This window comes from Microtus oregoni, unplaced genomic scaffold, assembly GCF_018167655.1.
Source record: "Microtus oregoni isolate MIOR12 unplaced genomic scaffold, Mior012 000004F_ref0000308, whole genome shotgun sequence".
NCBI classification, from domain to species: Eukaryota; Metazoa; Chordata; class Mammalia; order Rodentia; family Cricetidae; genus Microtus; species Microtus oregoni.
Window position 1 is genome coordinate 25983441 of NW_024543063.1, and position 20824 is coordinate 26004264.

Below are 20824 nucleotides of genomic sequence, written 5' to 3' on the forward strand. Positions count from 1 at the left end.
GGTCATTTGATTTAATGAAAACCTGTCTCAGAAGGACCACAAAGAGGAGAAATGTACTACCATCAGGCACCTTTTCCATCTGCATCCTGCATCTCCAGTTTTCTACCAGCTGTGGAACTGTTAGCAGGGATCTTCCGTCTTGCTTGGGAGCGTGTTTGTTTAAATTGCTCAGATGTGCCTAGTCAGATGCCTAAGGATGCACTTAGGAGGGACTGGGTTTTAATCACACCCCTGTCCTACTCAGCCTTCAGCAAAACAACTTATCTTTGTGTGTTTGGGTTTTTTTTTTTATTTTTAAAATGGGCCTAGTACAAATAAACAATTTCCCCAGGATGTGTGAATTAACTGGTGGTTACAAAGAGCTTCGGAATGCACTATCAATGCTAAGTCAAATTATGAAATTGCACCTTTGCAAAAATGCTATTGTGGGAATAAATGAATCTGAACATTATATTTACAGTGTGATTCGCCTCTGAAATAGAATATTCATAATGGGCCTCTGCGGGCGACAACCAAGTGCCATCTTACCTCCCGTTGATAGACCACAATCTCGGGAAATTGTTTTCACAATGGCATCTGAATAAGCCCCTTAATTTGAGTCTGTTTTACAAATAGATACACGGCTTATTACATAGGCGCTGCCTCAGAGACTCTAAGAGTGAGGTGGGATTCATTAACAAAATCCCTGTTGCCATTCCTTTGTGTTTTTTTTTCCAGTGTAATTTCTACTCTTTACAATCTAATTTCAATGTTTTGTTGAATGAAAAGATAAGGTAAAAGCTACCTTTGTGATAGTGATGGAATTGGAGTTCAGGTTAATACCAGAGCTATCAACTGCGCATTATGTTAAATTACACCTCACATTCGGCTGGCAATGCACACCGCTCATTGTGATGAGGAGTCTCCGCCGCCTGTGGATGGCGTGTTCCTCGAAGCAGAATATGTGAGCCCATTCCCCGTTCTCAAGAATCTCTTAGAAGTGGTAAGAATTAGTAAAATACACTCAAAAGTCTAAAACCAGGCAACTGCCAGGTATGAATTAGGGTTAAAAAGTGTTGTGAGATGTGTGTTAAATTACACCCCAGTCTCCAGGGCAGATCCCATATACTCATGATGTCAAGGCTTGGGGAAAGCAAGGGCCTCCTACGTGAAGCCAAGGGGGCTGATAAAGCTGTGTGCCTACTCCTTTCCTATCCCAGGAACCAGATATCTAGAAACAGAAGACCCGCAGTGTTTATCTCATTCAGGTTGAGGGAGTCCTAGAACTCAGTCACTGTATACTCTCAACAGCCTCCTTGGAGGCCACACCACTAACTAGTCGAGTTTCTCAAGAGAATGGCAGACGTATCTGGCACAGAAACAGCGCAAAATAGAAGAGGGTTTGGTAGGTCATGTGTCCCAGGCTGCTCTGGCTTCTGTCTCCATGGAAATGGAAGCCCAGCATAGGCCTCTCTTACGTAGCTGTGGATGTGCAGGGGTATGAGGACATTGATGCTGAGTGTATCTGGGCTTTTGTTTGCTTGTTCATTTCTTTGTTGTAGTCATTAATCCCAGAAATATCTGAAGCTATCCCAGGTGGAGACACCAAAGAGCTAGTGAGACAGACAGAAACTTTCTGGAGTCACAGGGACATCTCTCTCTTGTAGGTGGAACTGTGTGCCTGCCTGTTGCCGCCCTGCTACAGAAAGGCTGAGGTATTCCACACCCAGGTGTGGCAGACAGACCTGCACTTGGGAGCTGGCAGCTGGAGAACCAAAGTCAAGGTTATCATAGGCATCACTCCAGGTATGAGGCTATCTTAAGCCACAGGAGACTCTTTCTTAAAAGAAAGGATGAGAGATGAACCCAGGATGAGGTGAATGCCTCACTCTCTCTCTACCTTAGGAAACACCTGCACAGCCACTTTAGGGCTAGCTTAGACTCTGCTCCTCAGGGTACTTCTTTACCCAGAATGCAGGACTTCCGTTCTACTGGGTGGTGTGAGCCAGTGGATTTGGGCCTGTGTGCCGTGAATGCAGCAGGAGGCTACGTTCTCTGACAGAGATGTTTGCCTGCAGCGAATCCAGCTGCGAGCTGGAGCAGACGCCCTCAATTATTTGTGTTCAATTTATACAAAGGTGGTTTGGATGCGAGCCCAGACACGAGCCCATAACACGCAGGATGACTGAAAGGCACAGGCAGGCAACAAGGCAAAAGAGAACTCTGTTGTTTCTAAGTGAGCAAGCAGGAGGCAAGTGCTTTGCGGAGGCTGAGGCAGGAGTGCAACAGACATAGGAGTGGAATTTGAACGGTGACAGAAAGGGAGCAGAAAAAGGATGGAAGAGATTGTAGCAATGAGACTCAGAGACACTTAAACTGGCACATCTTGGGGGGTGAGAAGAGATCACAAGATGTCCTAGAGATTCAGATTTGGGGGAAAAGGGATGAAGAAACAAGATAAAGAGAAAATATCAGCTTGATGAGAAAAAAGTGTGATAATTCAGCTATGGAAACGAAGTCTACCAGGCAGGCGTCATCCAGAAGACGCTGCAAAATTGGAGTCTAACAATCAGGTGAGATCTGAGGCTGGGCAAAAGATCAGATGTTCCCTAGGTCGGATGTCTGAGATTAAAGAGGTTCTTCACAGAGGATGGAGATGCGCGGGAGAAGGCCCAGCCACACCAGGGTAGTGACGCAGAGAAGCAGAAGCTGTGAAAGACGGGGAGGAGATGATCGCATTGATGGTGAACAAAGAAATTCGGCCCATCAGCTGAGAAGATGGCTCAGAGAGTCAAGTGTTGGCTTTGACAGCAGGAAGACTTGAGTTGGAGCCCACCATTCGTGTGAGAAATTCAGCATCATTCTAGTGCCAAGGATGTGGAAGCAGATGGGTCCCCGGGCTCCCTGACCAATCAGCCCAGCCTGGTAACTAGGCTCCAAGTTCAGCAAGAGACCCTGACTCCAAAACCAAAGTGCAGGAAGAAGGACATCAGAAGACGACTTTGACCTCCCATATACAAGTACATACTTGTTTGGCTGACCTATCCAGTGGTGAGAGTGGAGTGTTGAATCCAATTTAAAAAAAAAATGGAGTATAGACCTAAACAGAGAACTTTCGACAGAGGAATCTAAAATGGCTGAAAGACATTTAAGGAAATGCCAACATCCTTAGCCACCAGAGAAATGCAAATCTAAACAACTCTGAGATTCCATCTTACACCTGTAAGAATGGCCAACATCAAAAACACTGATGACAACTTATGCTGGAGATGTTGTGGGGAAAAGGGAACACTTCTGTATTGCTGGTGGGAATGCAAGCTGGTACAGTCCTTTTGGATATCAGTGTGGTGATTTCTCAGAAAATTAGGAGACAACCTTCTTCAAGACCCAATAATACCACTTTTGGGTATATATCCAAAGGAAGCTCAATCATGCCACAAGGACATGTGCTCAACTATGTTCACAGCATCATTGTTTGTCATAACCAGAACCTGGAAACACCCTAAATGCCCCCACCCCCCACTGAAGAATGGATAAGGAAAATGTGGTACATTTACACAATGGAGTACTACACAGCAGAAAAAATAATGACATCTTGAAATTTGCAGGCAAATGTATGGAACTAGAAAACATCATATTGAGTGAGGTAACCCACACCCAGAAAGACAATTATCACATGTACTCACTCATAAGTGGTTTTTAAACATAAAGCAAAGAAAATCAGCCTACAAATCACAATCCCAGAGAACCTAGACAACAATGAGAACCCTATGAGAGACATACATGGATCTAATCTACATGGCAAGTAGAAAAAGACAAGATCTCTTGAGTAAATTGAGAGGCAGGGAGGGGAGCAGAGAAAATGTATAGCTCAATAAAATCAATTAAAAAAAAGACCAAAAAAGTGCAAATATGTGAACCCACATACATGTGAACCCTAACACATGTGAAGAGCTCTCTCCAGATGCACTTAACATAAATTAGGACCATGTAATGACCAAAAGTCTGAAGGGTCATGGAGGGTGGCATTTGAGTCAGCAGAGACCAGGATGGAGCCTTGGCTTGCAGCTGGCGCACACACAGCTTCAGGCAGTGAGAAGAAAGAGAGAGGCCAGAGCAGGACAGAGTGCAGGTTACAATGGTGACAGGACCCAAGGTGGAGTTCTTCTTCTCAAGGACAAGAAAGTTCTACAGAATCCCTCTGACCCACAGAGCCCGCAGGGTTCCCACAGCAAATTCCTTCAGCTGGGCTCTCAGGCACACCTGAGTCAGATGCAACAAAGAGCCCTTTCCAAGGGTTTCGAATGTAATTCATGTCCTCAGCTGCTGTTCAAAATGGAGATCTGGGGACAATAGACGGGAAATGGCCACCCCTCTATTACCATTCCAGGGCCTCCCAAGCTCTTCCAAGATTGTCAGTCACCAATGGGAAATCTGACAAAGCCAGAAATGTAGGAGGGAGACGGCAAAGTTAAAGGACTCGGGCAGGTAAAAAAGAAGGGAAGGGATGAATGGGTGAGTACTTGTCTGTTTCAAATACTCATTTCCCCAGTCGCCCTTCCCTGAGAATGTATGGTATAAAATGCATGGGACCACTACTGGTCACACTGGTTGAAATGACTTGTCTTTCCGGCAAAACGGCTCCAGGCTCACTCTCTGAATGGGCCGGCAGATTTCCAAGCCCTCAGGGCAGCAGGACTAGAAGTACACACGCTTTTATTATCAATTGTGTGATAACAAGATAGCATCTTCCCGGAGGCTCACCAGGGGCTCCACCCATCTGATGTTTAGAGACCTACTGGAGCTCAATCACCTTTACAAGACCAGAGAGAAACATTCTCGGCCGTCTCGATGCCGGCATGCACGATTTTGGAAATATTTGTGTCTCCTCCTAAGGATACGGATGTTATTGTTTACAGTCTGAACTTATTTTAAGGCACAAAACCTGCGGATGCACTTCCTGCTCGAGTCATACCTAGGCTTTATTTAACATGGGTCTTGTATCCAGAAGCCTACCTCATCAGCATTGTGTTCCTGAGACAGGGGAGGAAGGAAGGCTGCACAGTTCCAGAAGCAAAGGGGCCTCGGGGAAGCTCACTGAACCTCACATACACAAGAAAAGGCACGAAAGTAGAAGTTACGTGGGAACTAGTTGGGAAGATAATGATGGTCCACCTGAGAAAATACATGTAAGCATGGAAACGTCATACTGAAACCCATTACTGTACATAATCAAGATATGACGATGATAAAATGACTGGGGCTTGATGACTCAGCAGCTAAAGGGGCTTGCTGGGAAGCACCAGGACCCAGAGTTAATGCTTGCAACACACATGGTGGTCAGAGAGAACCAGGTCTCAAAGGTGATCCTCCAGCCTTCACGCTCATGCCGTGACACACGTGCACACACATACAAACAAGTGCAGTACCAGATGTAAAGATGGAGAAAGCTGTGTTTACGTGGTGTTCCCAGACCTCACGGTAGGCGACCTCGCCCACTGTTTCATCTTCCCACATGCGCTGGCTGATACTGTCAAAGCGGCCTTACTAACTGCGATAATCACACGGCTCCTGGATAATTGGGACCCAACCCATATGAACCATCTCCTGTCTCACAGATGGGAATGAGTGGCAGAGGGGCAATTATAACCCTTGGCCTCAATTCTCACCAAAGCCCTTCCTCACGGGGAACTGCCAACACAGTCCCCTGGCAATCAGGAATCCCCAGCTCTCAGTAATGAACCCGCGCACGATCAGCCGTGAGGTGAGGAAGCTAAGGACGGACACAGAGACATGTTTTGAGGACTGAACCAACACGTTCTCCATGTTGCTCGATGCAGCCCAGAGTCCTGAACAAAGAACTTGACATTGGGAAAAAGCCACCCCAGGGGAGATAAACACTAACCAAACAGTTGGAAAGAGACACCTCATTGAAGAGTCAGACCAGATATACAAAGCAACAGTGAGCCAGAGAGCCCAGACTGTTCAGTTAACTGGGATTTGTCATTTTTTAATTGGTTACCATTTTTCCCAAAGAGTGAACCCCTCTAGAAATTAAAACTTTTATTTCTTCTAATTATCTTTCCTATAACCATATAAGAAATGAATTAGCCATTAAATAGGAAATTAATGTCCACTTCCTCAACTTCTCTAAGGACAAACATCACCAACCCTTTATCAAGACCATGCGAGCACAGTTGCCATGGTAGGGGAGCTCTCTTTGCGGCTGCCTTATCTTTGTCCCAAGAGTCTGTTCTTTGTTCCATTTAAAATGGGGGAACTTCATGCTTTTGAAAGTTTTAGACTTATTTTTCCAAGACTAAATCTTGGTTTACATCAGGTTTCCATGGTAGCTCGGTGTTGCTCTGTTTATCGGACTGTTTATGGGAGAGTCAGAGGGGATCTTGCAAAGCTGCCTGGGAATGACTGGCTTTGGCCATCTCTGCCTGGTCTACAGAAACCTCTTGTAGGATGAGACATGATGAAGGAACTGGAAGCTCTCCCGTGACAGGCCAGCCCGTCACCAAAGCCACAGGAAACACCTCTGTCCTGATTTGGCTGCTTGTTCAAAGTATCTATCCAGATAACAACAAAAGATTTTGCAGGGTCTGTTTTTCCTCAGAAAACACTCCCCCGTCTGTCATAGGAAGCAAATGCCTGGGCAAGCATTTCCCCTTAAACCCTTCCAGAGCCACAGTGGCAAACATAAGTGTAAAACACAGAGAACGGTGGGCTATGAGGAGCTCCCCTGACATCTGCCTGAGATTAAGCAAATGCGTAGTATTTAGAAGAGAATGTGACCCTCTTACTTGGGGTCTAGGACCATGCGCACAGCACAGCTGGTACCTGGAACACCCATTTAACCACCAACAGTATCTGCTCAGACCACGACTGCCCTGGCTACTAGGTTTGGGCAAAAATTAGAGTAACTTGTGCTTTGTGTTCAGAAACCACCAACTGAGGGCACCAGAATTTAGACACCTACATCACGATTTTCATTCCAAACTCGGCAGTCACTTTACACAGAGTAGGAAATCCAATCGGCTCTCTGTAGGATCCATAAGTGCTTACTTAGTGGAAAAGCTCGATCTTTTCTCAGAATTTTGGGGTTTATACTTAAGCACTTGTGGGAGATGGTTCAGGGAAGGAAATGGCTGGCAACAGAAGTCAGTCAGAGGGTACAGCCCAAAGGTGCCTTCTGCCGCAACCATGCCAGCTTTCTGGAGTCACGGGGCACGTGGGCATTTAATTTACACTTCTTCAACTTTAGGTTTGGTGGCATTTAAAATGTGTGAGAGAAAGGAGCAAGATCCCCCACTCTGAGCATACAGCACCCCGAGGGTACATACTACGTACTCAGGAGGTAGTTATGAGAAAACCAGAGCAGCCAAGTTGCTCTTTCCAAGCACGCGGTGGTTACTTAAGCTAAAGGAGAGGGCTGGGGAGCTGGCTCAGGCGGGAAACTGCACAGCGTAAACGTGAGGACCTGCATTTGGATCCCAGCACCTGTGCTAAAAAGCCCAGTATGGCTGATGGGGTGGGTAGAAGCAAGCGGGGTCCCATATGCGCATGCACACACATACAAATTAATTAATTCAAGGGGGATAAAAGCCATGTTGAGCAAATAGGAGTCAGTAAACACATATCAAGCCTGGATGGAAGAGAGCATGTTGTAAGGTGAACATTTCTTTGGTAGACATGAATGTTTTTAAGCAATTGAGTTGACAGGAGCCAAGAGATGATTCGTGGTTTGTTTGCCTCTGTTTGTCTGCAGAATGTACGCACTGTGAACAGACAGACTGCTTTCTGGGCTCTCTGTGAATTGTCTGCAATGTTTCAGCCATACGACAGTATTAACTGACCTAGATGCTAGACACAGGCCATCTGAACATAGACCAGCTGGGTGCCTGTTCCTGTGAAGAGCTGGAACAGCTAAGTCACTGCCTGTCACATTCAGGGCTATTGACAAACATCCAGTTAAAAAGGCACTTGGAACCTGATCCGAACACAAGTCTCTCTCCTCTCCTCTCCTCTCCTCTCCTCTCCTCTCCTCTTCTCTCTCCTCCCTCCCTCACCCCCCCCCCCCCCGCCTCCTCTCTGACCTAATTATCAGCCTTGGTGAACAGGCAGCTGTAGTTAGAAAAGTTTATAAGTTTATCTTCGATTCTTCCTGTGCACATGTGCATATGTGTCTAGTTGCTGAGGCGTGTCAGCAAATGTGCCCCTCTCAAAGGCAATGACGGGCAGGACAGAACCGAGAACACATATGAGGCTGGAGGCACATGTCTGCCCTGGTCCCTTCTTAGGATCCCGTGTCCCAAAGAGAACTCTGGTGGGGAACACCACACACTTGTTGATTCGGGGGAACACAATGTCAAGTAGTCCACTCCTTTAGCTTCTAATGGAAGTGTGTGTGTGTGTGTGTGTACGCACGCATATATGTGTGTCTGTATATATATGTACATTAATACATGAAGATCAGAGCTTTGACTTTGAGTCTTTTCCTCAATTTGTTCTCTAACTTATCTATCTATCTATCTATCTATCTATCTATCTATCTATCTGGTTTCGTGTGTGTATCTATGTGTGTGTATGTGTATATGTTTGAGGTAGCTGTGCGTGCCCATGAGTACAAGCAGAACCCAGAAGAGGCTGTCTGACATTTTGCTCTGTCATTCTTCATCTTATTCCTCTGAGGTAGGTGCTCAATTGGCTATGGTGACTGGCTAGTGGGCTCCAAGAATCTGCTAGTCTCTCCCTCCGCAGGGCTAGGGTTCGCAAGGGCATGCCTCCATGTTTGGTGTCTTTACCTAGATTTGGGAAAATGAATTCAGGTCCTGAAGTTTGTGGAGCAAGCACCTCCTCCACTGAGCCATCTCTCCTTCTCAATCGCTGCTTCTTTTAAGTTACACAAGTATCCAACACACTCAAAACACAGCACTGTCAAGTTTTGTTATGCTATACTAAACATAACAAAAAATCCTTTTATTAAATACCCCGGGCCCTGTTCAGATTAAATCAGTGGTAATGGGGAAAAGAAAATCAAAGGGAAGAAAGCAGCAAGTTACCTGCCTGAGTGGTACTTGTAGTGTTGCAGGTCCTGGCCTACAGTACCCACGATGGTTCATTTCTACTTTCTCTAGAGCTGTTTATTTAAACTGAGCGTGGTGGTATCCCCTTCACATGGCCCAGAGAGTGCTCCTAAGAGTCACCCAAGATCAAAATTAGAAGTGATAAGATGATCCATTAAAACAACGGGGGAGGAGCTGGGAAGACCACTCATTGGGTACAGTGCGTACTGTACAAACATGAGGCCTTGACTTTAATTCCCACCATCCATGTGACAAGCTGGTGCCATAATCTCAGTGCTGGGGAGGATGAGAAAGGAGGGGACCTGGAGTCCATTGGGCAGCCAGTCTAATCAAGCAGGTGAGCTCTAGATACAGTAAGAGATTGGGGAGAAGTGCCTGAGGAAGTCAGCCAAAGTATTCATCCTGCTTCAGCACGAACATACACACATGAGCATGTGTGCCTCCTCCAGCCTCACAACAAACACGGGAAGAATTTTCTGAATTTTCTTTGCATAGGAAGCAGATTATCAGGTATCTGTTATCATATTAAGTAAAGAAAAGGTATTTCTATAGTAGAAGATAAGACATAAGCTGAGTTTTCAGCAGAATGGGACTCCTTATCTGAAGGGGAGGAGTGTGCCCGTGTATGTGTGTGTCTCTGCGTATTTGTGCATATCTGTATGTGTGTCTGTGTGTGTGTCCTCGTGTGTGTGTGTGTATGTGTGTGTGTGTGTGCCACACATGCATGGATATCTATCTCTACTGCAAATATTTCACAGGATCTACTCAGAGTACAGATAGATGAAAGCTTCTAACAAAGCTTTAGTTCTCTTAGACTTTGAAACTTGAAAAAATGGAATCACATGAGTTTAAAAGAGCAGCTCCCCTCAAGGGCAGAGGGAGTGACTGATGACAGATATCACGGAATTCTGGAACTAGAACTGCTTCTCTCTGGTCTGGGGACCTTCCAAGTTTTTATTAACTGACACACTTAAGTTATGCACTTTTATAATAATATATTATCTTTTAACTAAAAGCATATATGCTCCTATATTTCATATTGAAAATGGAAAAATATTTTGGCTTAAGGTCCCCACTGTTTTTGTATAAAATAAAAACTTTTGTTTTAACATGAGGGATGCTGAAAAGTAAAAGACTAGGTGGAGGGGCTTGTCTTGGATATACTCTTCATTTCACAAACACACACACAAACCTACTTACACTTACTTACACACATACAACACACACACTAAACACATACCCAGAACACACACACACACACACATACATACATGCACACACACACACACACGTATATATGCATAAACAGTACCTCTGGGAATATAGTTTCTAATATAACATTCAAAAATCAAAACCGATGCAAAAATTCATGCTGAGAAAAAGAAAAGAAGAAAGGATAAAACCAGAAAATATTATTCAGGGAAATTAATAAATGACTAAATCATCACTGTAAAATTATGAAGTTTAATTTGCAGTGATAATCAGATTTAAGAAACTAAGGGCAGATTAAGTTTTAATAAATGAGTTTGTATTCTTTAAAAGTGAATCAGGTCAGCAGTGTTTCAAAGCTCGTAAACATTTAGGGAAACTTAAAAGTAGCAATAAGGAAACACGGCATGATTTAGTCTCCCAATCTCTCCATGATTTGACTCTCATCTCTATTTAATTATAATTTCACCATGATTCAAATGGAGTCACAGGAGCAAAAGGCTGCTTTAGCTCCATGGCATTGAGAGACATACCCACCCTGGGTGGTTCCAAGAAGATGGCCTAAGAAGTTAGAGAGCGAAAAGCATCCTTGCTGAGTTAAGAAACTGAGTGCGGCTAGGATCTCGTCCAGAACAAACCCTCTGCTGGCCTCTTTCCCCAGCTCTACCCTCGCAGGCTTTTCTTCTACAGCTTCACATTCATTTTCTTAATGTTTTTAAGCCAATGTCTCTGAAATTTTTATGGCTCCCCAGATAAAGACATCCGATCTGAATGTAACCACACACCTCTCGGCTCGGCAGTATTTGTCACAAGCCATTATAAATTATCATGCTGATAGCCTGCATTGCTGGGAAGCCGAAGAAAGTTTCATAAATCCTAACTACTTCGTCAATGGCATCCTTGTTTATTATACAGAAATAAAGTTTTATGAGACTCAAGATGTCTGCCTGTACCACTGAAGGAAGCCTTGGAGCAGGAGCTCCGAGCGGTTCAACGTTTCCAGGGCACAGCGGAGATTTCGTCCTCCGACCTTCTTAGCTGCTCTACTTGCTTTAATGCCTCCTAAGCATGTGGGATTCGGCCCGTGTGAAAGGCACAAAGTCACCGACCCTGCCATCTCAATACCTTCTCCTCTCCGAACATCTCGGGTTGTCTCTCTGTCAACAAAAGGACATCCAGCTGAAAACCTGAGCCCCTGTTATCCTGCAAGACAGGTGCTCTGCTGCCTGTTCATTGACTGATTTACACCACACCTTGTTCAATAAAAGAGTGGAAGGGGTCATATTACCACGGTTTCCATGAGTGTGTGGACTGAACCCAATTGAACGGCAGCATCCACCTAGACTGCTGCATGTTGAAAAATCCTCAGCAATCATTTCCACATTCGTCTCCCCCAAGGACCCCCACCCCCGTTCTAGCCACTTGAGAACCTAACCGTACTGTGAAAAGTCCACAGTTGACTTATGAGCTAGGTCAGTCTCAGCCCTGTTCGCACGGAAAGCTCATGATTATATCCTGAACTGTCAGAGTTATATGGTGGCTTTTACATAATTGCAAACAACAATGAAAATTTAAATATAGATTTTTCCCTGCTGAACTAGTTGACTGTTCTAATTATGCATCCAGCCCGCCACCCCAGGAAAGAGAATTGCTTCCTTGGATCTCAAAGATGTTTCTCCTCAGTGACTGCTGCAAGAAAATGATTTCTTGCTGGCTTTCTGAGGGTGAAAGTTGGCAGTACAAAGAGTGGTGATTTCAAGGAAAAAAATGCAGGTGGTATTTATATGAGAATCAACCCATTACAGGATCAATAAATTTAGTTTGACATGTTTACTTTCATATTTTGAAATGTTCTAACAATAACCAAATTGTTGATATCACATTCATGATGAAAAGGTATTGGTGGAGAGCCTTTAGCTTCTCAGTGATTTCACATTTGCACCCTTATTTAATCAGTAACCTAATAGCACAGGATAACACGCCATATTGCTGTCATTAACCTTACACTACAGCCAACAAGGGAGAAGCATTAAGTATCTCAACTAAGGGGAACATGAACAACTACTGGCTTTTTGTTTTCTTAGACAAGGTCTCAGGCAACCCACGCTGGTCTCAAGCCTGCTGTGTAGCTGAGTGGGACCTGGAAGTCCTGATTCTCCTTATGAACTATTTCATAAACAACCTCATACAATCAGAAGATGAAACAACAAAAGCTGTTTTTAAAAAATCCTGTGTGTTCTGCCTTCTTGGGGGAACTCTGAGCACCTGTAGATGCTGAAGCTGTGATTCTGAGCACGTCTACATGAACAACCCTAATTGTCACCCTCAACAGTGACCAGAAGCCAAGTAAGATCTGGAAAGAGGTTTCTCTTTCGGGGTGTTTTTAAAGACGTTCTCCCTGTAACATTTTGGAGTTTTTCATTGTGAAAAGGGCCATTCAGCTGCCCTCCAGAATATGGTACAGAGGCACTTCCCATGAGCAGAATCTCTCTGCATTCACTAGAGAGAATAATCAGTTTTTAGATGCTGGTGGCCATGGAGCCTGAGGTGTGACAATCAAGAGATCACTTTATTCTGCAAGAAACAAATACAAACCCCATAAACAAGCCTCCTCATGTCTCACCACCATATAACCCTTATGGAAACAATCTTTTTCTTTTTAAGTTGTGGGTATAGTATACGTGTGTGTATTTGTGTGTCCATGTGTATGTGTGTGTGTCCATGTGTATGTGTATGTGCGTGCCTTCCTGGGTCCCACAGTGAATGTAGGAGGCCTGATGAGAACTTTTAGCAGTAGGTTTCTCCTTCTACCATGAGGCTCCGCAAGGATTGAACTCAATCACTTGGGCTTGATTGACAGCAAAGGCTCTCACCTACTGAGCCATCTTGCCAGCCCCTTATTATTTATTTTTTTAAGGAAGGAAATGAACTAAAAAGGTAGTCCTCCAATGCTGTCATATCCTACCCTGTATCATGACAAATAGCAGTATAAAGTTTCTCACACATCATTTTCTCCTATCAATTTCTTGAGATAGCCTGTGTGCTAATGTGTTTGTTAGTGTTCATGTTTTCGTGTGTGTAAAAGCACTATCTATACATAAAAGTTTATCAATTGGCTCTCCCCCCAACTGCTACTGCAGGTTGTGCTGGACTCCGCACACACCAACTCTCAGACCCACTGGTGAGTGCACACCCTACACATTGCCGCTGCATCACCTGAGGAGTTGGAAACTGTCCAAGGTGGAACACGCAAGACATGGAAAGGAGCAAAATCACAAATCAGGACCTGACTTGCTCCTTCCCCAGAAGCAGCTGAACATTTGCTACCATGCCATCTTTGGTGACTAGTGATTTCTCAGAGATCTTTAACTTTTACGCATCTACATGGTCACGATTTCCTGGTCAGAAATCTGCAAAGGTAAGTTTATTGAAATCTAAGAACACTTCTTTTTGGAAGGAATCATGCATTACCAGAGTTCCTTGAAAAAACTTCTACACCAGTTTAAACAATGTCAAGATGCAAGAACAAATACAATACATGCTATCCAAGTTGTCAACAGTATTAACAATCACCATAAAGAATCCTAACAAGCTGGGGTATGGCTGGGTTTTAGGGTGCTTGCCTAACATGCATGAAGCCCTAGGACTGATCCCCAGAACTTCCAAACAACAACAACAACACAATACTAATTCCCCATTTTCTAGAAAGCACTGGAATTCTATTGATTGTACAAAAGACTAAAATGCAACCCAAGGCTGAGACTTGGTTAAGCTGGAATCAGAGTAATTTCATTGCACCATTAAGCATGCCAGCTATCCACAAATGCATCTCTGTCTGCGGATTTCTGCTAATCCGCTGGGCACTAACATGCTGAGTAAAGTAGACACCTTGATGCCCTGACAAAAGCTGGTTGCCACCACGCCATAAAACCAACAGGTTGTTGAGTCCTTCGCACAGGTGGGAAGGTTTTCACACCACTCTGTTCTGCCAGCAGAATAGCGTTGACCTCTGTACATGTCTGCAACACGCTTAAGTCCAAAGCAAGGAGAAGAATGGGCCTGCTTCTTCATGAAGATTAATTAATATTCAAGTCCAAATCGGAGACTGCCCTCTTTACAGTACTTCATAATAGGATCAGGTAGGCAAGACACCAAGAGGTGTGTCTGGACACGGAATGGGATGAGGGATGAAGACCTCAGTGGCCCACCTCACACAGGGCACAAGCAGAAATTCTACACCACATGCCAGGACTTCCCCGTGAAGAGGGTAGGCACTATGTAGAAGATCTCTCTAGTCAAATATTGCAACAATGAAGCGACATAGATCAATGTTTAGTAACTTCAAGTTGACGGAGACAGCCAGGAAAGGCAGATGAATTCAAACCTGATATACACCTAGGTTCCCACTGGGTTTGTGCAATTTTTTTTTACCAGTTTCATAAACCTTTCCACAACCTAGTATTAAAAATTCTTGTTTAAACTCAGCATGGTGGCAAATGTCTATAATCCCAGTACTTGAGAGGCAGAGGAATATGTATCTCTAAGTTCGAAGCCATCTTAGGCCATTTAGGGCTACACAGTGAGACCCTGCCACAAACAAATGAACAAACACTAACAATAATACCAAGCCATCGTCTAATCCACTTTGTATATTTTATTTCTACCCCATGACAACTTGCTTTTTTTTCCATGTCAAACTCAATACAATCTTTGGAATCAATGCTGGGGGGTAACCCTTGCCACTTAGCTAAATTCCCCAGTAGTGAGAAACATAGTTCTAAAATCATTAAATGAGCCACAGATTTGTTTAAAAAACACCCAACTTCACCATCTGCAGATAATGTATACTGGTGACCCACAATATTTAAGAAAACACAAGCTTTTTCTCAAAACCCGTTCCAGAAAGAACTACGCATCATACATTTCTTAACAAGAGAGTTCCCAAACCAAAAATGTCAACAAAAAGAGGACAAGCTATCATACATTTACATATTGGGAGAACTCAGACTCTTGTTACTTCATTTCCACGCCATTGACATTTGATCTGATCTAGGCTGCGATCCATTCACGTTCTCACACCCACCGCGCAGGGACACTCATGACCACTAGATGGTGCTGTGGCGCCCTGTTCAAACTCCACTTACTTGCACTCTCTGTCCTCCAGATCAAAGTGCGGGTTGAAGTTGATCATGATTCTTTGGTAGGGCTCCGGAGCTTGAATCAGCCATGCACACTTCTCACTTGGGTGGTAAGAATGCGGGTAACCGGGAGACGTAAGGTACCCCGGGTTTTCAATTTTTATAGTCCCGCCACATTTTTCTGCAACAAAAAGAACATTTTAGCCGATCTTTTCTCCCTTACAACCAGTGGAGTCTTCTAGCTTTACATATGCATTGACAATTAGCGAACGTTCTGTCAGGGAAGGGAAACCCCAAAGGGTCTCCACAAGTCATTCGTGTGATGCTGAACACGAAGACACAACACCAGGGAACACTCTTTAATCTCCAGAAGTGTGGCTTCTACAGAAAGCCTACTGAGATTTGAGATGCTTTTCCACCCCCTACCCAGTTCCTTCCAAAGAAAGAGGTCTTCTAGCATTAAAAACATTAAATCCCCTCAATTGATGTTAACACAGCCCCCTGGGAGCCCCTGCTAGACTTAATTATCTTCCGAGAAGTATAATCACATTAAAGAACAGTTCTAAGTGGAAGGTGACTAGAAGACGCTGTGCCACTCCTTGCAAGTGGCCTTTTGATGATAAGCCTGGTCCGTGTCATTGACCCGTGGGGACTGTCTTCCAGGTCTTTGATTGGCCTGTGGCCTACCCTCCTTTTGTTGTTCTATCTGCCTGTAAATCTGAGTGGTTCTGAGTTATCTCCGCTTTTGAGACTCAAATCAACAGAGAACAAAGTGGAGCTGGTGAGGCAGAAAGAACTGGCTTCACTTATCCAAGTTGCTCAGCCTTGGCGACCAGATCAAAGCCACGGGGCAGAAAGAAAAATAAATAGCCACACATGGCATTAGTTCTAATTACTAGATGTTAGGGGAAGCCCTGGCCACGGAGGTCTGGGTATCACATATGGTGAGCTACATTTTTACACCCCTGGAAAGAGAAACTATCTACTTTTGAGCCTTTACTGAAAAAACAAACCACCACAACAAAAACCCAAACGCTGAAGTGACTATCAGGCAGATAAGCCAGACGCTGGGCTGGTTTACAATTCACCATAGATGGCTACTGTCACTTTTTATTATGGGTTTCATACAGGAGAGCCTCAGCCTGTAAATGCCACCCCATTTATTGATGCTTAATTTGGGGCAATAAAAATTTGGTGCATAAACTATGTAATAAAAACAGGTATGAAGCATTGAAATATATAAGTCTATCAATCACAAACATCCAGTAATGGTATATATAGATTTTAATATTACATCTAATAGATTCCCCGTGGAAAGAGAATGGCATTCTTTGCTCTCAGCATGAATTTATAAATCTAGGGAATTTTATTACAGGAAAACCAGGTCAAATGGAAATGAAAGATGAAGTGCACATCAAAAATGCATAAAGCTACATGCATTACAGAAGTCATTTCCCATAAATTAAAAAGAAGACAATATAAATTATGTTGATTTCTCCAATTGCTAGCTGTTTCTGGCTGTTTCTTAGGTCGAAGGGGCTGGCCTTACAGATTCTCTTCCCATTGGCTTTTTAAAGGCTTTAGGTCTGCAAGAAAGATGGATGTTGCAACCAACACCCAGAATCTCAGCTAATGATGCCAGCCAGCTCAGCGGTGTGATTTGGTGGAGGTTCTGGCATTATTTTATTTGTGCAGAAATCTTAGAGACTGCCCCCCCCCGCCCCCAGCTCATTAAGTCCCTCGAGCTCTGTGTAGCCACCATGGCATCTGCTACGGGAGTGAAATAAAGCAGTCGCCAGACAGTCACTTCAGAAGACAGAGAGGTGGGGTTGGTACCACACCAGAGCACTTTAATCTGTGACTTCTGAGAAAGTGACAGTGTAATAAGATAATGTGGACTGCTGGACTCCCACACTCTGTTCAGTCTCTCTAACACTTGATTAGGAGGGAGCAATTCCTAATGACTCTGGACCATTAGTCCTAAATAAGGTTAATGAATTAATTTAGTAGACACTTACTGGGAGGAGGTGGCTATGGCTTTAAGAGGACCACAGGCTTATGGAGGCATGTGCTGGCACTGGTCACCTCAAGCATAGCAACAGGGTTTTAGCTGACTGGAGCCCAGATTCTCAACATTCCCCAGATTTCTGTTAAGGAAATTAAAAAGTGTGTGTGTGTGTGTGTGTGTGTGTGTGTGTGTGTGTGTGTTGTTCTGAACCATACAAATCTTAATGTTCTTCATATTGGCTATCACAACCACTCTTTGAGTACCCCAGCATGGCTTTAACCCAGGGGTTCTTGATCTGTGGGTCGCCCCCCCTCGACAAACCTCTATTTCCAAAAGTATTTACATTATGATTCATAACGGTAACAAAATGACAGTTATGAAGTAGCAATGAAAGTAATTTTATGGTGGAGGGGAGGTCACCGCAGCATGGGGAACTGTACTACAGGGCTGCAGCCATCAGGAAGGTTGAGAATCACTGCTCTAACCTCAGGAGTTGAGAAGGATACATGCTTTGAGGTCTAAACATTTGAGTTCTTTTGCTTAGAGGAAAATGATATTTTGTCCCCTGCCAGAATACATAAGCAGTCCACCAACTCAGGTTCATTAACAAATTGAACTCCACATTCATGATTTTTTGAGTGTTTGGCTTTCCTGCCAGAGTATATAGAAAGATGCCGCCAACTCGGCTTCATTAATAAACTGAATTCCAGCTGCATTCACAAAATGTTTGCCCATCTTTTGAGAGCTGTTTGGTACCTGTTGGGAGAGATCTATCTCTGAAATCACAAAACCTGGGGAACGCGCATTAAGGAGATTAACTTCTACCATAAAGGATTGATTTAAAAAAAAAACTCTTCCTGGTAGAGCCCTCCTCTTATTAAAACAATACACCACAATAAGTAGTAGATGCACTTTTCTCCTAATTGCTTTGATTGAAATCTAAGCCAGACAAAAGTAAATACTTGGCCATTAGTTAATAATAATGTTGAAGATTTACTGTTTGGATCAGCTCTAGCCTGGCCTTCAGCACCTTTGTACCAGACCCCGTTTTAAACACACTCTAGGTTCCAAGGCACTGTTTATACCTAGGACTGACTGCCTTTCATTACTTAACAGAGTGGTTTTTAAAGCCAACTGGGTTAGGGATTCTCAGATATGCTGCCGCCCTACACTGAATAGATCCAAGCCCTTTATTGACAGCGTGACTTTCATTCATACTCTAGACGGATCACGGATGGTTTGTAAAGGCGGGGAAGGGAGTCCTGGCGGCCGCCAAGACTGACCACTATCTGTCGGTGCCCACCAGAGGAAACCGAGCAGGGGAGTTGTGAGGAGAACCAGGAAGTCCTCCCGGTGAAGTGTTCATTAACTCTCAGCAGCCATCAGATTTTTTGAAAGGGAGTCTCATTTAATTGCCTCTGGGAGGAAACATTATTAAGATAATTGGTGTGCTGATCTGGGAAGGTAGGGAGCTCTGCCGCGAAACTGGCAGGAGAAGCCCACAGCCAGTAACCCACTGGAGCTGGGTGCTGTGGGCTTGCGGTCTTCCTGACCCAGAGGCCCTGACTTCTCTGTTCCTCGTGCAGGCAAGTTTCCTGCGCCCGGCAACTGTGCGCGCGTCCCGCGACCGGGGCGGGAAGCCTACCGCCTGAGGGGACCCGGCAGCCCCGGACCCTCCGGTCGCTCACACCTCAGCCTGTCACTTACCGCTGCGGAAAGCGCCAGCAGGGGCGAGGGCAAGGACGAGCACCGCGCACAGCAACGGCAGCCCCCTCTCCATCCTCCTTCGCCGAGCCAGTCCCAAGGCAGCTGCGGGAGAACACGATTGCGCGGACGAAAGCCCAGCAAACCGAAATCGTAACAATCCGAAACGCTCTTAAGTCCTCCTAAGAGCCATAAAATCCTTAGCGGGTCTTGGCGGGGAAGGCTAGCGGCGAGGCAATGCCTGAATCCGCGAGAAGCGCGTCTCTTTTTGTGTCTCAAGTCGCCTGCATCCTGTCATTTAGCTCCGATTTCCTCTCCCTTTTCCCACACTTGTTCCTCTTCCAGGAGCCACTGCCCGGGCCATGTCTCAGGAAGAAGAAGAAGGAGGAGAAAAAAAGAGGGGAGGAGTTGCGAAGAGGAGGGGAGAGGGCGGGCGACACACCAAAGCCAATTTCTAGAGGGAAAAAAAAATCCCGCTTGATTCTGGACGGGTTGGAGCCGAGGAGCTGGCGCCCAGAGGAGGTCCGGGTTGTCTGCGGGAAGGAGAGAGAGCAATGAAAAGATGAGCGGGAGAGCGAGGACTTACTCGACTGGCACCCGCCTCCCTCTCCGACCTCCCCCTCCCTCCCAGAGCCCTTCCCTCGCTTCCTCCCGCCCCCTCCCCGCACAGCTCCGCCAGCGATTGCCTGGCTGGAGACTCAGACACTCAAGTTTCCCTAGGCGTGCTTTCCCGGTGCGTTGGCTAGGCTCCCCCCACCCCATACCCTACGGTGCTCTCAGCGGGAAGAAGGGCGCAGAGGGCGCAGGTTGTCAGCGCCCAGGGCGCAAGGACGCGTGTATGTCAGAAGGGGCAAGGCGAGCGGTACCAGCCCCAGGGTCCAGATAGTCTACCTCGGCGTGCTTCTCTGCACCCCACGACTGAGCTAGGCTGCTTCAGCAGGCGAGGATCCCGGAGCCAAGGAGTTCTGAGAGCCCGGGGTTAGCGGCTACTTCACGGAACTCCAAATCCCCAGGCACCCGCACCCCGGGTTGTGAGGATCGCTGAGCTAGTCCCCAGTTCCACTTCCCAGATGCCAGCCTGAGGCTTGGGGCGGGAAGCAGCCGGACGCTTTGGGACTCTAGGAGTGGAATTGTAGACGAGGAGAAGAAAGCCTGGCTGCTGTGGGAGACGCGCCGCTGAGCCCAGAGAGCTGCGACCGTGTCTCTGCCACGTAAAGCATAGGCAGACCTTCTGGGAGCACGGAACCTGGCTGCAGCCGAGTAAGGCCTCCTCGCCTTGCGCAAAGGCGCGAGGGTGGGTGCCCCCCCGCCCCCTGCAGGCTGCATTGTTCCCTGAGATTTGATGCCCTCTCCTTTGGGGTTAATGAACCAGGAGGATGGGTGGTGGCGCGCCTTTCAGCTAGGGGGCAGCCGTCAACAGACACTGACCAGCCACGTAGAAACCTAGGTGCTCCAGGAATTCTGAACCCGGGGTCGAGGGGCCCATTTCTTCGCATCCCAAGGAAGGTACAAGACTGGCAAGAACCGGGCATGGGGGGACTGGATGGTTTTGGCATGGGTCTCCTAGTGCTAGCTTTAGATTGCAGGAAATTGTGCCTACTGGCCCTCCAGCCCACACGAGGAGGTGAGTCCTGGGCATCTGCCGGGTGCTCCCCCCATCCCCCATCTCGTCTGGTTCCCTCCTCCAGGGCTTT

General features: G+C 45.7%; 1 protein-coding gene across 3 annotated transcripts in view; it reads right to left on the reverse strand.

The window, feature by feature from the left end:
- Nrp1 (neuropilin 1) overlaps positions 1-20449 on the reverse strand; it is a 137411-nt gene extending 116962 nt beyond the window's left edge. Inside the window, exons 1-3 of one of the 3 annotated variants that reach the window (XM_041649913.1) lie at positions 20022-20449; positions 19134-19663; positions 15425-15599 (exon numbers count right to left, since the gene is read on the reverse strand). In XM_041649913.1, the coding sequence (XP_041505847.1) occupies positions 15425-15599; positions 19134-19206 (248 nt within the window). In that variant the 5' untranslated portion in view covers positions 19207-19663; positions 20022-20449. The remainder of the gene's footprint in view (positions 1-15424; positions 15600-19133; positions 19664-20021) is intronic. The other 2 variants (XM_041649912.1, XM_041649911.1) reach the window with 2 other exon arrangements.
- Between the last annotated feature and the right edge of the window lie 375 nt (positions 20450-20824).